Source organism: Elgaria multicarinata, chromosome 14 (genome assembly GCF_023053635.1).
Source record: "Elgaria multicarinata webbii isolate HBS135686 ecotype San Diego chromosome 14, rElgMul1.1.pri, whole genome shotgun sequence".
NCBI classification, from domain to species: Eukaryota; Metazoa; Chordata; class Lepidosauria; order Squamata; family Anguidae; genus Elgaria; species Elgaria multicarinata.
Genome location: NC_086184.1, coordinates 27,522,458 through 27,541,256, shown reverse-complemented (window position 1 = coordinate 27,541,256; position 18,799 = coordinate 27,522,458). Strand labels below are relative to the sequence as shown.

Below are 18,799 nucleotides of genomic sequence, written 5' to 3'. Positions count from 1 at the left end.
ATTTCACCAGGCGCTGCATGCATACAAATGACCCCTGCTGAAATTCCCCTTTTTATTCAACTGTTAAAGATACAGGAGCCCTGTCCTCCTTTCCACATGGTCACCCTAGGCCAGCCTTAAAGGTGAGAAATTTATTTCATTTCTATACTGCCCAATAGCTGGAGCTCTCTGGGTAGTTCACAGAAATTAAAACCATAAGGTACAAGGTAAAATATAAAATATGAAAGCTTAAAATGATGATATAAAACTGCAATATAAAAGTACATCCAGAATAAAACTGAGCAGCAGCGCAGAGATTTAAAATACAGATTTAAAACAGGTGAACTAAAAGATTAGGATGGTAAAATGGTTATTTAATTTATTGTTACTGCATCTTTGTTGACTGTTTTCTCCTCTTTCCCCTTCTTCTCTTCAACTTCTACTTGACGTTTCCCCAAACCTTGCCTTCTATGTGGAGTTTGCTCTTCTACCCTTTCTAATGCCTTTAGCCAGAAGTTTTATTTCTGGCCTGTAAACTAAAAGTGTGGGCAGACCTCAGGTTAATGGGATCTACTTCTCTTTCTGTTTCAAATACGTAATGCAGCCTGCTTTCCAGCCCTGGGAGGCTTTCAAACTGATTTGCAAAAGCTTCTCAAATAAAATTGAGCTCAACTTTGCTACAGCTGGGCGGAAGGCAGATCCCTGAGTGCTTTGCTGTAGCTTGGCAAAAGTTTCTGCCTTGCTATTGTCTAACATGCAATTGTTTAACAATGGCAACAAATGAAAAAAAATGGTTCCTCCACCTCAGATTAGGCCACTGAAATGAAAAATGCTTGTGGGGGAAACCAGGTGCGAGTTAGTGTGTGCGTGGGAAAACTGAGTGTTCAGTTCTACTACTGAAAACGAATTCCTGGCCTGAACATCTCCTCATTGGTTGCTTGTTCCTTAATTCTATGTGCATGTCTGGACCTTATTTTTTCATTTAGATCTGCTTTGGGGATATTATTATTGTTGTTGTTATTATTATTATTCATTACTACTACTACTACTATTACATTTATATCCCACCTTTTTTTCTCTTGCAACCCAAAGTGGCTAACATGGTTGTCTTCCTCCTCCTCCTCCTCTTCCTCTCCATTTTATCTTTGCAACATCCCTGTGAGGTAGGAGAGGCTGAGAGTCAATGGCTGGCCCAAAGTTACCCAGTGCGCTTCATGGCCAAGTGGGGACTAGAAACTGGATTTCCCAAGTCCCAGTCCAACCCTCTAACCACTACACCAGGGGTCCCCAACCTTTTTTTTTTTTTTTTTGGAGCCATGGCCACATTTGGCAGTTTGAGAAACGGCTGTGGGCACCACCACAAAATGGCTCCCATGGAGGGTGTGGCTAATTTCATAATAGCTGCTGTGAGGGTCTAATTAAAAGTGAACATTTCTATACCGCCTAGGGCAGCCTTCCTCAACCTGGGGCGCTTCAGATGTGTTGGAGTGCACCTCCCAGAATGCCCCAGCCAGCTAGCTGGGGCATTCTGGGAGTTGTAGTCCAACACATCTGGAGCGCCCCAGGTTGAGGAAGGCTGCCCTAGGGTGACCATGTGGAAAGGAGGACAGGGCTCCTGTATCTTTAACAGTTGAACAGAAAGGGGAAATTCAGCAGGGGTCATTTGTATGCATGCAGCACCTGATGAAATTGCCTCTTCATGACAACAGTTAAAGCTGCAAGGGCCCTGTGCTCTTGACCATATACAAAAGAGGGCAGGACTCCTGAAGCTTTAACTGTTGGAATGAAGAGGGAATTTCCCCAGGTGCTGCAGGCATACAAATGGCACCTGCTGAAATTCCCTTTTCTATACAACTGTTAAAAATGCAGGAGCCCTGTCCTCCTTTTCATATGGTCACCCTAATATCGCCCACTAGCCAAAAACGCTCACAGCAGTTTGTGCTATGATAAAATATAATGTAAAACCTTTCAAAAATATAAAACTGTTTAAAAACAAGTCAGTTGACAGTAAAACTACCAGGATTGGATTTATTTATTTATTACATTTCTATACCGCCCAATAGCCGGAGCTCTCTGGGCGGTTCACAAACGAAATAAAACCTAAAACACCTCATCATGTGCTGTCAAATGCCTGAGAGTAGAAGAAAGCCCTTAATCTTGTGCTGGATGCCTTAGGAGAGGCATTTCATTGTTCAGAATGGCGCCTGGGTGGGGAGGGAGCCCCATGCAAAAGCCAGGAAAGCACAAATGATTGGCAGTTGGGGAAAAAGAAGATGACACCAAAGGAAAGAAGTACTCTCTGGAAAGCCGGATTGGTACTTCATTCAGGTGGGTCGGCTTTCGACTGAAGTTCAACAACACCCTAGTCTGTTTCATGGGCCTGGCCTCACTCCACCCACTGTACTGCTGTCTACTCCTTTGTGCTACATATCCCCTCTTCTGGCTCCTTTCAGCTGCTCCTTCTCCACTCTCTGTGTCCTCTTTGCCCCGCAACCAGAAGACCTAGGGAAGAGGGCTCCCACCTTTGAGCTGTAAACTCAGAACGTCACGAGGGGACTTCCCCTCCTGATCGCATGGTAAACGTGGCCCTGGGAAAGAGTCTCCTTGTAGTAAATTCACTGATTTCCTTATCATTGCGTGTCGAGATATTTCTTAGTGTGGTCTAGTACTAGTGGTGGCCCAAGATGTTTTGCTGCAAGATGGCGGCCCTCACATTCCATGTACAAAAGCCTACTGGACTGTCAGTTGACTCTTATCTCAACACTGACAATGGGGCAGCTCACTTAGGGGGCAGAGGGCAGCCTACATGTCATACAGTACCTTGCTGGCATCTCACACCATCTGCTACCATTAGGCTTCACTCTGCCTAATGGTAGGGCCGGCTCTGTCCCTTACACAAGACCACTTCAACTTTTGGGAGAATTTCTTGCTTTTCGACTGGGAAATGGCCCTGCGGGCATCGCCCTTCGGAATGTGATCCTTGGAATTCACTTCATAAGCTGATGGTCTTTCATCTGTGGTGGCAAATTGTGTTTCAGTGAGGAGAGAGTCACAGCCGATGGCACAGAGGATGCTCAGCGCAACCAGAGACGTTTGGAACTACATCCCGGCAGAAATTCTGGTTTACATCTTTTCCTTCCTGCCTGTCCGAGGTCGGCTAGCCGCCTCACATGTGTGCAAGCACTGGGATGCTGTTGTTTGTACTGGTCCTGTCTGGACCTTTACAGAGATCAAGTAAGGAGAAGGTTGTTGTGTGGATAAAATGGAGAGGAGGAAGGGGGGGGGCATGTGAGCTACCCTGCCAGAGGGAAAAGGGTGGGATATAAATAGGGTGACCATATTTTGGAAACCAAAAAGGAGGACAACATCGTCGGCCCCCGAGGGGCATGTCTAGTACCAAGGGGGCGTGCCCACCCGAACATAGCCTTGGTCATATGTCTGATTTTACAGCACACATTTAAGACAAATCTGTTCTACAAAATAATTTTAAAACCTCAATTATTAAAAAATTCCTAAAAAATCAATGGATGAACGGATCTGTTTCAAATTTGGTATGGCTAAAGCTCTACCTAAAACCTATCATAGTGCAAAGTTTCATCTCTTTATCTTTAAAAATGACAATTTTAAAAATAATAATGTTAAAACCTCAATTATTAAAAAAATTCCTAAAAAATCAATGGATGAACGGATCTGTTTCACATTTGGTATGGCTAAATCTCTACCTAAAACCTATCATGGTGCAAAGTTTCATCTGTTTATTTTTAAAAATGACGATTTTAAAAATAATAATTTTAAAACCTCAATTATTAAAAAATTCCTAAAAAATCAATGGATGAATAGATCTGTTTCAAATTTGGTATGACTAAAGCCTTTCCTAAGAGCTACCATCGTGCCAAGTTTCATGTCTTTATCTTTAAAAATGACGGAGTTAGAAGCATTTTTGTTAATTCCCATTAGAGCTGCTCTTTGGCTGGGGAAGATTGGAAAAATCCGGATTTCCCCTCCCCCTCCCGGATTTGTCACCAAAAACCCGGACAAATCCAGGCAAATCCGGTCATATGGTCACCCTAATATAAATGTAATAATAAATAAATAATAATGTTAAATGGGTTTAAGGAACAACCCCAGCCCACCCAGCTGTTAATGCGAAAATGTCAATGTGGTGTGGTAGTTAGTGTGTTCAAGCGGAACTCAGGCGACCCGGGTTCTAGTCCCGACTCAGTCATGGAAACCCACTGGGTGACTTTGGGCCAGTTGCTGACTCTCAGCTTAACCTACCTCACAGGATTGTTGTCGTGAGGATAAAATGGAGGAGGATCATGAACACTGCCTTGGGCTCCTTGGAGGAAGGGCAGGCTATAAACGTAACGAATAAATAAATCGTTTCGCTGTCTGCATTTTCAAGACTGGACCATTGTGATGAGGTTGGACGCTTCAGGCTATGGGTCTGAGAATGCAAAAGCTGGCTGCCCTTGACCTAAATGCCGGCAACGGGTATGGGCCCAGAAACGCTACGGTCGTGTTGAGAAGCAACAAAGCTTGGTTTTATTCATGTCACCGCAAAGGGGCGCTCAAGGAAAATCTACATCAGGGGCGGAGAACCTCATTCCTGGGGGTTTCCCCAAATGCCAGGTCCTTTTCCCACACCACGGATCATTTGTTGTTTTCCCGCCTCTGGCCCATTTCCCCCCTACGTTGCAAAACTTGAGTTGTCTCTCTTGATGCTTAGGTACTGGCAGCAAGGGCCTTAAGCTAAAACACTCTCGTATGTTTGGTATTGGCCCCACCCACCACGGAATGGAGACGGCACAGCGGCCACGTTTGCTGGTTTGTGCCATCTCGGCTTGTGCCTTCAAAGGCTCTGGGACTCCCTTCCCAGGGAGGCTAGACTGGCTCCCTCCTTGCTACACTTTTGGAGCCAGGCAGAAACTTTTTTGTTCTGGCAGGCTTTTGGAAATACTCTGGGCCTGTGTTAATGTATTGGATTTTATTTTACATTGCTACTGCTTTAATTTTTTTTTTAAAAAAAATGTTTTTAATTTTACTGGGAGTTTAATTCTACCTTAACTTTTGTAAATTTATTATATGTTTTAATTTTGTAAACCGTGTTGAGTCCCAGTATTGGGGGTGGGGGAAGGCGGGATATAATAACGATAAATTCAGAATGGCTATAAATGAGTCCTAGCAGCTTTGCAGGGAACGGGTGCAAAGCTTTCCTTGCCTGAAACTTGGTCAGTGCTGTAGATGTGACTTCTTCCCCCGCCCAATCCTCTTCCAGTTTTAACTCAGAGGACGAAGAAGACGAACGTTACAACAGGTTGTTGAGGTTGCAGCTGTTCCTGGGCCACATCAGACGCCTGAAAGTTGTACTCGATCTGTCCCTGGAGTTAAACCGGAAGTGCGTCATCAACTTCCTGGATATGATGGCTTGGAAGAGCCGCAAGTTACAGGCCTTGATTATAGTGTGTTTTGGAAAAAGCCCCTTCTTTTATTCGGGCCAAGATCTCCTGCGCAGTGTCTGGGGGCTTTGCCAAGGCACAGACAAGATGGACCTTCAGTATATCGACTTGCGGAAAATGCCTTTCACTCTCGACAACAAGATCATTGCAATGATCGCCTGCAGCAGCCCAAACTTGCGCACCTTGTTCATCAACAGCCGCGCCCCAGGGGTCATCATCCTCAGGCAGGAGCCGGTCGTCGAGGTGCTGAGGGCCTGCCCAAAGCTCTCGACCTTGGGCATCTCTTACACCAGCCTGTCGAAGGATGTGTTTCAGGAACTGGGGAACCCAAACAGGGGACCCTTCAAGTGCCTGGAGCTCTTCTACGAAGGGCTGGACACCGACATCCCCGAAGAGCTGTGGATTAAGCTGAGAGAGAGACATCCGCAGCTCCGAGTGGAGCTGGAGTTTGCTCCTACAGTCACTACCAGAAAGATGCTTGAAATCCTAAAGCCCAGCGTGCCCATCTTTGTGCTGCAGTTTAACACCTTCACGCACGCGCCGGATTTGGTGAGGCTGATTACCAAAAGCTACAGCCGGACTTTAGAGAAGCTGGTCCTTTACACAGCTCCCTCGGCCCTGCTCAACTCCTTGCTCGTAGAAATAGCCAAAGCATGCACGCGCTTGAAGGAGATCCATTGCAACTGTGTGGTTAGCCCAGACGTGATCAGCGCTTTCCTCCGGCACTGCCCGGGTTTGAGAAGGTACACGCTGTCGCCGCTGGTGCTTTTCCGTGACGCTCCCATGACGGTGGTCAGGTGACTTGGCCGCTCGGTGTGGCTGCCTCCCGCCATTTTGGAGCTCAAGCCTGCCATGTTCTTTGGGGTACTGCTGTTGACTCTTTGCTTAGCATAAGGAAGTGATAGAATTTATCTACGGATGGGGCAACTTACTACTTCTGGAGGAAACACGGCTGTTTTGGATCTGTGGTGTGTGGACACATCTTAAAATAAGCCCGAGCGGGGGGCAGCGATATGGCCTACTGAATTCCAAATCCACAATCCCACAAGGTGAGAGCACAAGCCGATTTACTTAAAACCAGTGTCTTTCTTTTCCGTGAACACTGGTTGTTTTAAAACGTTTTATATGCTGCCGATGTTAACATTCTGCAGCTTTTTTAGAGTAATTCAGAGATCATGGAGACTTATCACAATAAAGATTTGCATATAATATGCACATTATTTCATGGCTTTGCTGATTGTGGGGGTAAAAAGCTTATGCAAATACACCCCAAACTTATTTTACAGCATATTCTTAACTGCCGTGAGTCAAGGTTGTGGGGATGTGATGGGAAGATGGGCTGGAGGCTAATTTCTCCAGATTGCTTATGGATGTTGGTTAACTTGTTAGTTCTCCTTTTAGGGTTTTTGCAGTTTCGCCAGTAGGGATCCTGCAAGGGCCCCACGCAGTCTGTGAGGGCAGGGGACGCCCTGCATCCAGACCTCACGGATCCATTTGGATGCATTCGTTGCGAGGGCGGGCCTGCGCTCATGAGCCCCCCTCGGGCGTGGGTCTGCCATGGCTTCCGCCCCCCCGCTACGTTAATGGTGCCCACTGTTAACACAGCAGGGGCAAGCGTGCGATTTCCTGAGGCTCCTGAAATGCGCGATTTCCAGTGGTGCTGGAAATTGCCCCTTCCCCAAGCCTACGAGGGCCTTAAAGGCCCTATTAACATTCTCCCCCATTGGTGCAGTGTGTGTGTGTATGATTTCCAGAGCCTCTGGAAATTGCTCATTTCTCCCTTTCACGCCATTAATGCAGCAGGGGGAAGGGCCGGAAGCCAGGGTGGGCTGTTGCCAAGCGCCTGTGAGCTTTGCGAGCACTCGGCTGCTGCCCGCCCTGGCTTCTGGCCCTTTCCTCACGAGTGCCCAGCGGAGGCTCGCACAGCCCGGTTCGTGGGGGCGGCGGAGCGAGTTCTTGCCTGTTTGGCCACCCCTACTCACCAGCCTAAAACTATTCTATATATATATATAAAATGCTTAGGTATGTTTCCGTAAAGGCTTCAGCTGATACAGGTTGCTAAGCAACAGTAATAATGTGTAACATCAGTGGATACAGGTTGCTAAGACACTCGCCCGACTCCTCCGGGCTTTCCAAGGTAATCCTACCCCCATTTCTGCGTCTTCGCCCCCCCCCCCAAACGAAGGGGCAGCACCACTGTCTGGAGCATGAGCGAGGCGCGACTGGGGCCCTTGGTGGCCAGGTGGGAGGCTGCTCATCTGCTGCGAGCCCAGGCCTCGGCCTAACCTCATGCAAGCTGGGCAGGTGGCCCAAGGCTGACAGGAACCCCAGGGAGAGGGGGACACCTGCTCGATCTCCCTGCCCCCCAGGTCTGCCAGAAGGCGCTGTATCGGAGGCCTCCAAGCAGCCGGCGCCCCTGCGATGATATTTAATTAAACTTTAAGATATGCTACAATGGCGCATGTTACGTCGGGTACAGCTAGTTGTACTTTTAAAGCACTTGCTGAGAAGGAAACTTTCCAGTCTCCTGATTTAGTTCTGCAGCAGATACATGGGGATATGACAGAAGTTGGTAGGGAAAGATTCCTTTTTTTTAACTTCCGCTCACTTGGGGATGGGGGCAATTTATTTAGAATACTTTTTAGCCTACTTAGTCATCAAAGGGTCCCAGGGCGCCTTGCTACAGTTAAACAAGGCGTTCCTTCCCTGCAAGCTTACCGTCTTAAAAGGACATGACATACAAGTGAAGGGATGGGGAAGGAGGAGGAAAAAAGGAAGCAGGGCTGGTAGAACGGCCCTGCTCTCCCTCTCACCCGCCGCCATAAAAGCTGCTGGCATTGGCTGTAGGTGGTGAGAATCGGTGGAGGAGGAACCCTTACGGAGGAGGTTCTCAGGAGGGCTGGTGGCTTGCTGCGTCTCCTTGCCTCTCCAGTTATTTACATTTTCAGTTCTTGATCTCAGTACCCACCCCTACTTAAACACCCACACACCCACTTCAGGTTTCGGCCATGACTCATGGGACTCTACCACTTGCCTGTTGGTTCTTCCCAGGGTCACCTAAATGAGTTTCCTAAGATTGCAACTGGCCCTGTCAGCGCAGGAACCCTGCCTTCCAGAAGCGGCCTTGTCGCACGGTAGTCAAATTCTCACGTCGCTGTTCCTTTCTTGAGAATTACTATCTCCGCCAGGAGACGGTGGGCATTCTTCTCGAAGAGTATCCCTCTAACGGCAGCATCACAGGCAGAAGTAATATAGGAGCAACTCTGTCCTATAGATGGGGATTTGAGGGCAAGTAGCACCTCTAGGATTCCTACCAGGCAACTTTTGGTGCCAAGTGTGTGGGTCCTATCACTCGCTCTAGATCAGGGGTGGGGAACTTCAAGCCCAGGTGCCAAATCCGGCCTTCCTGAGATCCCAATCCACCCCCTCTCAGTCTCTCTGCCCCACCTCCTTTGGCCCTGATCACTGGATAGTTTCCCAACTTTTATGCACTCCTCCCTCCCGTCTAAAAGGATGAAATTCCTCTCCTAAGGCTTACTGACTGCAGCAAGAGCATTAAGTTAAAACGGGGTTGTATTTTGGCCCCGCCCCTTTTGCCTTTGGCCCCGCCCACTACCAGAATGTGGCCCCCGAGAGCTTCTCCGGCATGGAATTCGGACCGAGAGAGACTCGACGCCCTTGCTCTTCATGGCCTAACCTGTGGCGTACTGACTGGCGTTGACACATATAGCCTCCACCCATGGATGTTGTCCCGGGTGTGGATGCCAACTGCTCTGATGGGTGTGGGAGGAGAAACACAATCATGACGTTCTCCTGCCTCTTGCATTTAATTAGGAATGCCTACTTGGGGAGCATAGCTTTGGGACCATCTTGCTTTATAAGGCTGTTTCAGTCATCAGCTGGCTGGCTGGGGAGGACCTGTAGTAGGTTCCAGGAAGGGCCATCGGAGAGAGCCCCCCCAAGCTGGCACGAGCCCTGGGATGATGCTAGCTGCCCTTGGCCATTGACTGTCCCACACATCAGCCCTCGGCACCAGGTGGCACGCTTATAGAATCATAGAATAGTAGAGCTGGAAGGGGCCTACAAGGCCATCGAGTCCAACCCCCTACTCAATGCAGGAATCCGCCCTCAAGCATCCCTGACAGATGGCTGTCCAGCTGCCTCTTGAATGCCTCTAGTGTGGGAGAGCCCACAACCCTCCTAGGTAACTGGTTCCATTGTCGTACTGCTCTAACAGTCAGGAAGTTTTTCCTGATGTCCAGCTGGAATCTGACTTCCTGTAACTTGAGCCCGTTATTCCGTTGTTAACTCTGCTACTGTCACTTGACGGGCATTAGGCCTACTGTAAGGCTTGTATTTAATTGCTTGACCTCTTCAGGCTGCATGCCTTCTGCTGGAAACACCCCTGGTCTGGTTCAGGTGCAGGCTAGAAGCCGAATAAACGGAAGCAACGGGAGCCTGAAGGGCTTGGAGCAGGCATTTCCTTCAGGTTGTGTATGTGAAAGACAGCTAGCTCTTCCCCATGGTTTGCTGACCTCCCCAGCCCACTGTGTTTGTGCAAGCAAGGGTATTCTCTTTGCATGATGCTGCATCTTTATTCACGGCATTGTGTGATCAAATGCGGTGCGCTTTCACTCCGTGGCATTGTTCCCTGCCATTGGCCATGCCCCCACATTGTGCTGAGCTTGGAAGGGAGCCAGGAGCTCTGCTGACGTGACTGGTTGGAGGGTGTTTTCTCCTCGCTGCCTGGATCACTAAATGGCTCTTTTCTCCCTCTGACACTTGCGGGAGGGAGAAAGAGAGGGGAAGGTATGGGACTTGGGTAGTCAGCCCATTGCAAAAACTATGCAGGATTCATCCACTTCCTTGGCTATGGATGGCTACTCCAGTAACGTGCCAGCGTTCCTCACCAAGCTGTGGACGCTGGTGGAAGATCCAGAGACCAACCATCTTATCTGCTGGAGCATAGTGAGTACAGCTGATGTTAGAGGCTGCTGGTTTGAAGTTGAAAAGGATGAGAAAATCAACTTCTAAGCACATTTGAGGGTGTTGTGTATTGTCAAGTCCATCGTCGAAGCAACTTCTAGGTGCTATGTTAGAAATCAAACTTCCGTCTTTTTAGGCTAGTGAGAGAGAGCGGCTCTGTTCACACAATGCACTAAACCCCGGTGGCTAAGTGTTTTGAGCTAAACATTATGTCTTAGCATCTCATGTGAACCATGACTTGGGGTGTGTGTGTAAACCATTCCTAACTATGGTGGCTGCATAACCATGGTTTAACCACGCTTACTAACCACTTGCTGCCAACGGGTTAGTGGACTAACCATGGCTTAGCGTGCTGTCTGAACAGGCTCAAAGGGTGAGTGGTTTTACAGATACATACCAGACTGATCCTATGCATGTTTTCTTAGAAGAATGAAGTTCCATTACTTTCAATGGGGCTCACTCCGTGGTAAAACCCTATCTACAGATCAGATTACAGTGTCAGAGGTTGGGATTGTGACCTGTAGCTCTTCAGAGTGCAGGTGTGTGGGCGTTCATGTGTTCCACCTGGAGAAGAGTGCATTAAAAGGCAAAAACATGCCCATATTGAAATCTATGGAGCTCTATTACTTAGGCAGGATCTACACTACTGCTTTAAAGCGCTTTATAACAGTTATAAAGTGCTTTTACTGCTTTAAAGTACTATAAAACTGTTATAAAGCGCTTTAAAGCAATAGTGTAGATCCAGCCCTAGATGATGGAGCAAATTTGTTTTCCGTTGCTCCACATGGAAGTGTCTAGACTGCTCAGTTCAAAATGGCAAGAAAGGCGTTTTCTTCTCAACTTTATGAAGAACCCCCTGATGGTGTGAGCTTTTTAACAGTGGAGCAGCCTGTCTCGAAAGGTGGTGAATGTTCATTTGGAGGTTTTTTAAACAGGAGCTGGCTGTCCAGCTGAAAATTTTTGTTTCGGTTTTATGAGAATTTATCAAAATTTGGAAAGTTCTCCATTTTTGAGGTTAAAATGATTTGTTCATCAAGGCCCAGGGTTTTGAGTGCTTAAAAGCCTGGGTTTGAATCCCTGTGTGTTCAACCATGTTAGTGCTTAATTGGGGTTGCCACCTCTCTCTTTTTTTCCTGACAAGCTGCTCATGTTTGACAGCTACATCACGGTCCTCTCCCTGCTGGGAAGAGCTGAACCTATTGAATTTGGCTGGTCCAGATGGGGGAGAATTCTGTGTTGTTTTTGTTTTTAAAACAAGTGCTTGGGAAGATTCAGAAAGTTCTTCACTTTCAGGAGAAGTAGAACTTGAGATTTTTTAAAAAAATCAAATGCTGGAAAAAGCAAAAACCACGAATTCTCCCCTCCCTATGGATGGCCAGTCATCAAAGATGATGTAGCTGTGGATTTCTCTGCATTGGCAGGGGGTTGGACAAAATGTCTGCGTCCCTTCCGACTCTCAAGATCCTATGAAAAGCTTACTGTATGTAGTTGTGTAGTACACTGAAGAAAGAGGAACTTTCTAAACCATTGGGGGACGAGGCCCTGAATCTGATGTAGTAACCTAGCACAGGTGGGGAACTTTTTATGTTGGGAACACATGGCAGTATGACTCCTCTACTGCAGCCCACGCTCCTACCACTTTTTGATAATGATTAAGAACATAAGAAGAGCCCTGATGCTGGATCAGACCAAGGGTCCATCTAGTCCAGCACTCTGTTCCCACAGAGGCCAACCAGCCACCGGCCATGGATGAACAAGCAGGACATGGGGCAACAGCACCCTCCCGCCCATGTTCCCCAGCAACTGGTGCACACAGGCTTATTGCCTCGAATACTGGAGATAACACTTAACCATCAGGGCTAGTAGCTATTGATAGCCTTTGCCTCCAGGATTACATTTACATCCCATCTTTTTTCCTCTTGCAAGGAAGCTAAAGCAGCTGACATGGTGCTTTATTTTATCCTCACAACAGCCCTGTGAGATAGGTTAGGCTGAGATTCAGTGACTGGCCCAAAGTCACCCAGTGATATCCTGTGTCTCAGTCCAACACTCTCCAGCACACTGGCCTTCACAATGTATCAGTTGGTCTGTATGCGTAGAATCCCAGACTCCATTTTCCTAAAGAGTTGCTCCTGCAGTTGTTTGAGCCATGCAGTCAAATCAAAAGAATATTTACACTTGGGCCATAGCTAGACCTAAGGTTTATCCCTGGATCGTCCAGGGGTCAAATCTGTTCATCTAGGTGACACACAGGGGATCCAGTGCTCAGGCAGGGGCGAACCCTGGATGATCCCGGGATAAACCTTCGGTCTAGCTGTGGCCTGAGAGAAGGAAATGGAACCCCCCGCCCCAATACATGGTTTTTAGATTACACAGGGAGCATAGACGGAAAATACAAAGGTGATTCCCCCCCCCCATAGTGGTTTTAAAAAAATAGTATTTATTTATTTAAAACATTTATATCCTGCCCTATATCAATAAGTTCTCAGGGCGGCGTACAGATACAACCAGGTGGTGTTATATCTTCTGGGTAACTTATAAAACGTACCTGTTTTATCACAGGAGGAACTGTTTATGGGCGTTAAGCACGCCTGGACATCTGCCGAAAATATTTATGAATGCTTCAGAGTTTGGAGTTAGAAGCAGAAATCAATAAAATGCGGTTATGTTTCGTTGTCTTCTGGGTTTATTTTTGTTTTATGCATTCCTTAGCCGCCTCCCAAGCCTTAGAATGTAAAACATATAATCACAAATCTGTTTTAAATGAATTTAAGAATGAACCAGTTAAAACAAGCCAAATACAAAAAAATTAAATAAAAACGCCTTTTTGAATTACAAGCCAAATAAATTGAATAAGGTTTTAAAACTCTCTTAAAAGCAACCAGCGTGGAGCCAATGTGGTGTAGTGGCTAAAGTGTTGGACTCTTGAGTCAGGAGATCCCGGTTCTAGTCCTCATTTGGCCATGGAAACCCACTGGGTGACTTTGGGCCAGTCATAGGCTCTCAGCCCAACCCACCTCACAGGGTTGTTGTTGTGAGGATAAAATGGAGAGGAGGAGGATTATGTATGCTGCCTTGGGTTCCTCGGAGGGAGAAAGGCGGGATATAAATGCAAAAATAATAATCATTAAAAACCTGCCATATATTTCTTGGTAGGGAATGCCATAGGGATGTCTCTGAGAAGGCCCTCTCTCTAGTGACCGCCAACCTTACAGATCCTAATGGTGGTCCAGGAAACAGGGCTTCAGCAGGGTCCTAAGTGTTGATGTGAATGGACATTATGCTTAAAAAATAAATCTTTTTTAAATGGTGGGCAGCACACCTGGGACTTCCACTACAATTAGACAGGTGCAACCCTTCTGGGTTTTTGGCACCCTACTGAAAACACACTTCTTCTTCCAGCAAGCGTCCCCAGGGGAGTAATCGTGTGGTCCGTGTACAGTATTCAATTACTATCTCATTCTGTGTTGTTTTGTACATTGCTTAGAAATTCATTTTAATGTAAGTGGTCCGTAAATCTTTAGCATTGAAATTGTGAAGCAGAAAAACAAAATCTGCATTGTGTAGAATCCATCTGAAGCCCTACTTTGTGTAGACCGATTGAAATGAATGGGACTTAAGATAGTCATGACTAGGGTGACCCTATGGAAAGGAGGACCGGGCTCCTGTATCTTTAACAGTTCCATAGAAAAGGGAGTTTCAGCAGGTGTCATTTGCATGCATGCAGCGCCTGGTGAAATTTCCTCTTCAAAACATCAGTTAAAGCTGCAGGAGCCCTGCCCTCTTGACCAGATACAAAACAGGGCAGTGTAATGTTTTAGGTTTCTCTATCTAGGTTGAGGAGGGGCAGATTGCAATCACTCCAAAGACAAGCAAAATAGATATTTAGCAGAACTTACTGAATTTTAGAGTGTTTGGTAAATAACAATATTAGGAAAATGATAAACCAAGAACTCCAGCTTCAGGCCACAGTTCACTGTAAAGTTCAGTGCTACTCCTGCCATGCCATCAACAGTTCCTTGTCCCAGTTCATTCAGGTTTTTTTTTGGGGGGGGGGGGTTCCAGCCTCTGTTGTGGAGGTTCACTCTTCTTCTAGCTGCTGGCTGCTTTATGTGAGTCTTGTTTACCACACCCCTGGTTTTCCTGAATCTCATTCTCCATCGATCCTCTCCTACTGCCTTCACCTCTTCTATCCACCCACTGCCTTCACCTGTCCAACTGGCATTTTGCTCTCTCCTTCCATTCCGTGCCCTTCCCACTTTATATAAGCTAGGGTAACCATAGGAAAAAGAGGACAGGGGCTGACTGTGCATAGAAAAGGGAATTTCAGCCCGTGTCTTTTGTATGCATGCAGTACCTGCTGAAATTCCCTCTTCATCACAACAGTTAAAGCTGCAGGAGCCCTGCCTAGCGTCATCAGATACAAAAGACGGCAGGGCACCTGCAGCTTTGACTCTTGTGCTGAAGAGGGTGTTTCGCCAGGTGGTGCATGCATACAAATGACACCCGCTGAAATTCCCCTTTCAGTACAACTGTTAAAGATGCAGGAGCCCTGTTTCCCTTTTCATATGGCCACCCTATATAAACCACATTGCAAGGCCCTTAGAGGCAGGCATTACAGCAGCACAGGCATTTCTAAACATGTATAAAAATGAAATATGTGCAATTTGATAAGCTACTTTTCAAGGACCATGCTGAAATTGTCATCAAACTCTTTGGGGAAGGGCAATAGCTGAGTGCTGTTGCCCGGCTTTTCACGCACAGTGTCCCAGGTTCAATTCCCGGCATCTCCGGACAGGTCTGGGAGTGACTTCTGTCTGCTGCCAGTCAGTGTGTAGGTAATGCTCAACAGCATGGACCAATGGTTTGACTCCGTAGAAGGCAGCTTCTTATATATCTGAGTGATCTTGCAATGTCCTTTTCTACTACGGAATAAATGTCACGGTTTTCCCCCCTCTAGGTGCAACGAATTTCATAGCTAAGTTTGCCATATTTCAGGATTTTAGTTGCGTTCTCCAGATTTATTTATGTATTTAGAATATGTATATACCGCTCCCCATTGAAAAAATTCAGAGCGCAGAATAAAACAGTTAAAACAAAATTTAAAAAGAAGCAAAAACAGAGATTCAAGGCTGCATGTTAAAGAAAGGCTTCTTGGAATAAAGATGTTTTCAGGAGGCGCCGAAAGGAGTACAAGGTTGGCGCCTGCCTGACCTCCAGAGGCAGGGAGTTCCACAGGAGGGGCGCCACCACGCTGAAGGCTCTTCCCCTGGTGGATTCCAATCGGAGGATGGATCTATGTGGAACCACCAGGAGCAGGCCCTCGGATGACCTCAGTGACCGGGCAGGTTGGTAAGGGAGAAGGCGCACATCAGATTTCCACATCAAGGGGTAAAATATTAGGGTATGAAACAAGAAGCCAGAATTGCAGGCTTATTTCCAAGATCTTTTCTCCACCCTAAAGTGTTAAAAGCTATGTTTCTTGCAGGATGTTTTCTCTCTGTGGTTGTGCTTTTTATACTGTATTTTGTAATTGTGCTTTTAACATGTTGGTTGTTTTATTATGGTTTTAACTTTTGTGAACCGCCCAGAGAGCTTCGGCCATTGGGCGGTATAAAAATGTAATAAATAAATAAATAAATAAATAAATAAAATAAAAAAATGGTTACCAATGGAGTAATAATAAAATACATGTTGGAAACGTGTGGGATAGTAATACCGTACTGTAGATCAGTTAGAAAGAAAATCTTTTAAATATCATCCCCACAATCAGCGGCTCTGCCTTTCAAGGTTTGCCTCTCAAGGACTGAATCTTGGGAGATCCATAATTGTATCTGTAGCAGTTTCCATTATAATGGTGTTGAAAAAAGTGTGTGTGTGTGTAATCAATTAAATTTGGAGGTATTTATTTTTATTTTATTTAAAAACATTTTTATAGTGCCACCTCGCCGTTTCTGGCATTGTGGCGCATTACAATAAAACATAAAACAATTTCCATTAAAAACCCTCAACCCATGTTAAAATTTAAACCATCCCTCCCCCAAACTCTTGTGAAAGTAAAAATTCCTTACAGAGGTGTTTAAAACAATTGACAGTAGGAATCTGGCAAATTGTTCCACAACTGGGGACCAGCCACTGAAAAGACCCTGGCTCCTGCACATTCCAAATTGTAGCGGGGGACCATAGGCCCCCTGCCCCTGAGAGCGAGTCTGCCAATGGTGGGACACAGGAGTGAGGCGAGCACTCAAGTAAGCAGGGCCCAGGCAGGGCAGGGCTTTATACGTAGTTAACAAAACATTGTCGCGCACCTAGCAGCCACCGGCAGCCCATGAAGCTCTTGAGGCACCGAAGTGATGGAAGACCACTTTGGAAGCCCCTTGGCTAACCTGGCCCTGCTGCATTTTGAACAGCCGGTAGGTGCTGAATTTGCTTCAGGGGAAGCCCTGTGTACAACAAGTTGCAGTAGTCAAGCCTGGAGATGACCAGGGCATGAACTGTGGTGGTGAGATCGGCCTCTGATGAAAAGGGGCGAACTTGGCGGAGCAGATGCAATTGAAAAAAGCAGCTCCAGACAACAGCCCCCCACCTGTGATGACATAGTCAGGGAATGGTCAAGAATGACACCCAGGTCTCGTGCCTCAGTCACAAACCAGCCTTCCCTACCTGGTGCTCTCCAGATGTTTTGAACTTCACCCCCCAGAATTACTGACCACAGTCTATGCTGGCTGGGGGTGATGGGAGTTGAAGTCCAGAACATCTGGAGGGCATCAGGATGGGAAAGCTGGCATAAGCCTTCAAGATGGGGGCAAGTATAAGGATTATGTCATGGCTGGCTGGCTGGGAAGAGAGGGAGAGGGTGTCCATGTTGAAAGGGTCTATATTGACCCTATATACTGGAGCGTGTTCAGAGGAGGGAACCAGGATGATCAGGGGTCTGGAAACAAAGTCCTATGAAGAGAGACGGAAAGAACTGGGCATGTTTAGCCTGGAGAAGAGAAGATTGAAGGGAAACATGATAGCACTCTTCAAATACTTAAAAGGTTGTCACGCAGAATTGGGCCAGGATCTCTTCTCGATCCTCCCAGAGTGCAGGACACGGAATAATGGGCTCAAGTTAAAGGAAGCCAGATTCCAGCTGGACATCAGGAAAAACTTCCTGACCGTTAGAGCAGTACGACAATGGAATCAGTTACCTAGGGAGGTGGTGGGCTCTCCCACACTAGAGGCTTTCAAGAGGCAGCTGGACAACCATCTGTCAGGGATGCTTTAGGGTGGATTCCTGCATTGAGCAGGGGGTTGGACTCGATGGCCTTGTAGGCCCCTTCCAACTCTGCTATTCTATGATTCAATGAGTTGTTGCCTAGCTCTCTTCCAGGGTCGAGCAATGAGAGGTCTGGGGGAGACAGCTAAATTTTCCCTCAGAGCGCTTGGGGTGCGAGTGAGAATGAGCGTCTCCTGACACTCTGGGCAGCCTCCATCACAGGAGCAATTTCAAGATCCCACCTGTGCGGAGGAGTTTGTTTTGACCATAAGGTCTCCAAAATAGGCTACAAACTGAAACACAAACGATAATGAAAAAGCAAAAAATATTCTGATGTGACTCAGAGACCACAAAACAAGAGTCAGCATTAATATGACAAAGTTAATAACTCAAATTACCATTAAATGCCTTTGGGGTGGCAGTGGTGGAAGCAAAGTTTTACCCTGGCACCCGACAAATTCTTCTGGGGAGGATGTTTGACAGCCAGCAGACAGACCTACCTCTGGTAGTGATCTATCTGTCCTTACTTCGTAAGGTATCAGTATTCTGATGGTACCCAGCACTTAGTATGGCCTCTTATGCATCACTCAAAAAGAGGAAATGCATCACCAAAAAAGAGGGCACCAATTTGTTGGACATCACATCAAATAAAGTTCACTTTCAAATAGGGGGCTGTCTCCTGATAGCTCCAAAACAGAGGACTGCCCTCTGTAAAGTAATAGATCTGGCCACCCTACAGCACTTTGCTAAGAACACCATTGCTGGGAAGGGTGAGGGCCTTTAAATACCTAGACCCACAGTTGCCCTTTGGGGATATTTTCTGGTTGAGGTGCCCTCTGAAATAGTGAGCATCCTGGTTCCTTGTGGAATGGTGAGAAGGACCCAGTGACACATCTACACACAGAGAGAGACTCTAGAAGGGACTTTGTACTCTTAGTCTAGCCTTTAACCCTCAGCATCGCTATGAGTCAGTTTCCATATCATGCAAAACCATTGTTTAGCGTGACGTGAATGAGCTGTAATGAGCCTCAGGCTCATGTGCTCCCTTCGGCCTGCTTCTAGAGTTGATTAACCAAAGCTTGCTGTATTGTCTGGACCCAGAACTGAGGTTAGC

General features: G+C 46.7%; 2 protein-coding genes across 2 annotated transcripts in view; both read left to right on the top strand.

Annotated features, from left to right (window-relative positions):
- Nucleotides 1-3,049: 3,049 nt before the first annotated feature.
- LOC134408853 (F-box/LRR-repeat protein 8-like) lies at nt 3,050-6,239 on the top strand. The gene is made up of 2 exons (XM_063141344.1): nt 3,050-3,213; nt 5,258-6,239. Exons 1-2 carry the CDS (start codon nt 3,050-3,052, stop codon nt 6,237-6,239), a joined length of 1,146 nt encoding a protein of 381 aa, XP_062997414.1.
- Nucleotides 6,240-10,283: 4,044 nt separating this feature from the next.
- Nucleotides 10,284-18,799, top strand: part of HSF4 (heat shock transcription factor 4) — a 30,057-nt gene continuing 21,541 nt past the window's right edge. The window contains exon 1 of the mRNA XM_063141210.1: nt 10,284-10,406. Coding sequence (XP_062997280.1) covers nt 10,284-10,406 — 123 coding nt within the window. The remainder of the gene's footprint in view (nt 10,407-18,799) is intronic.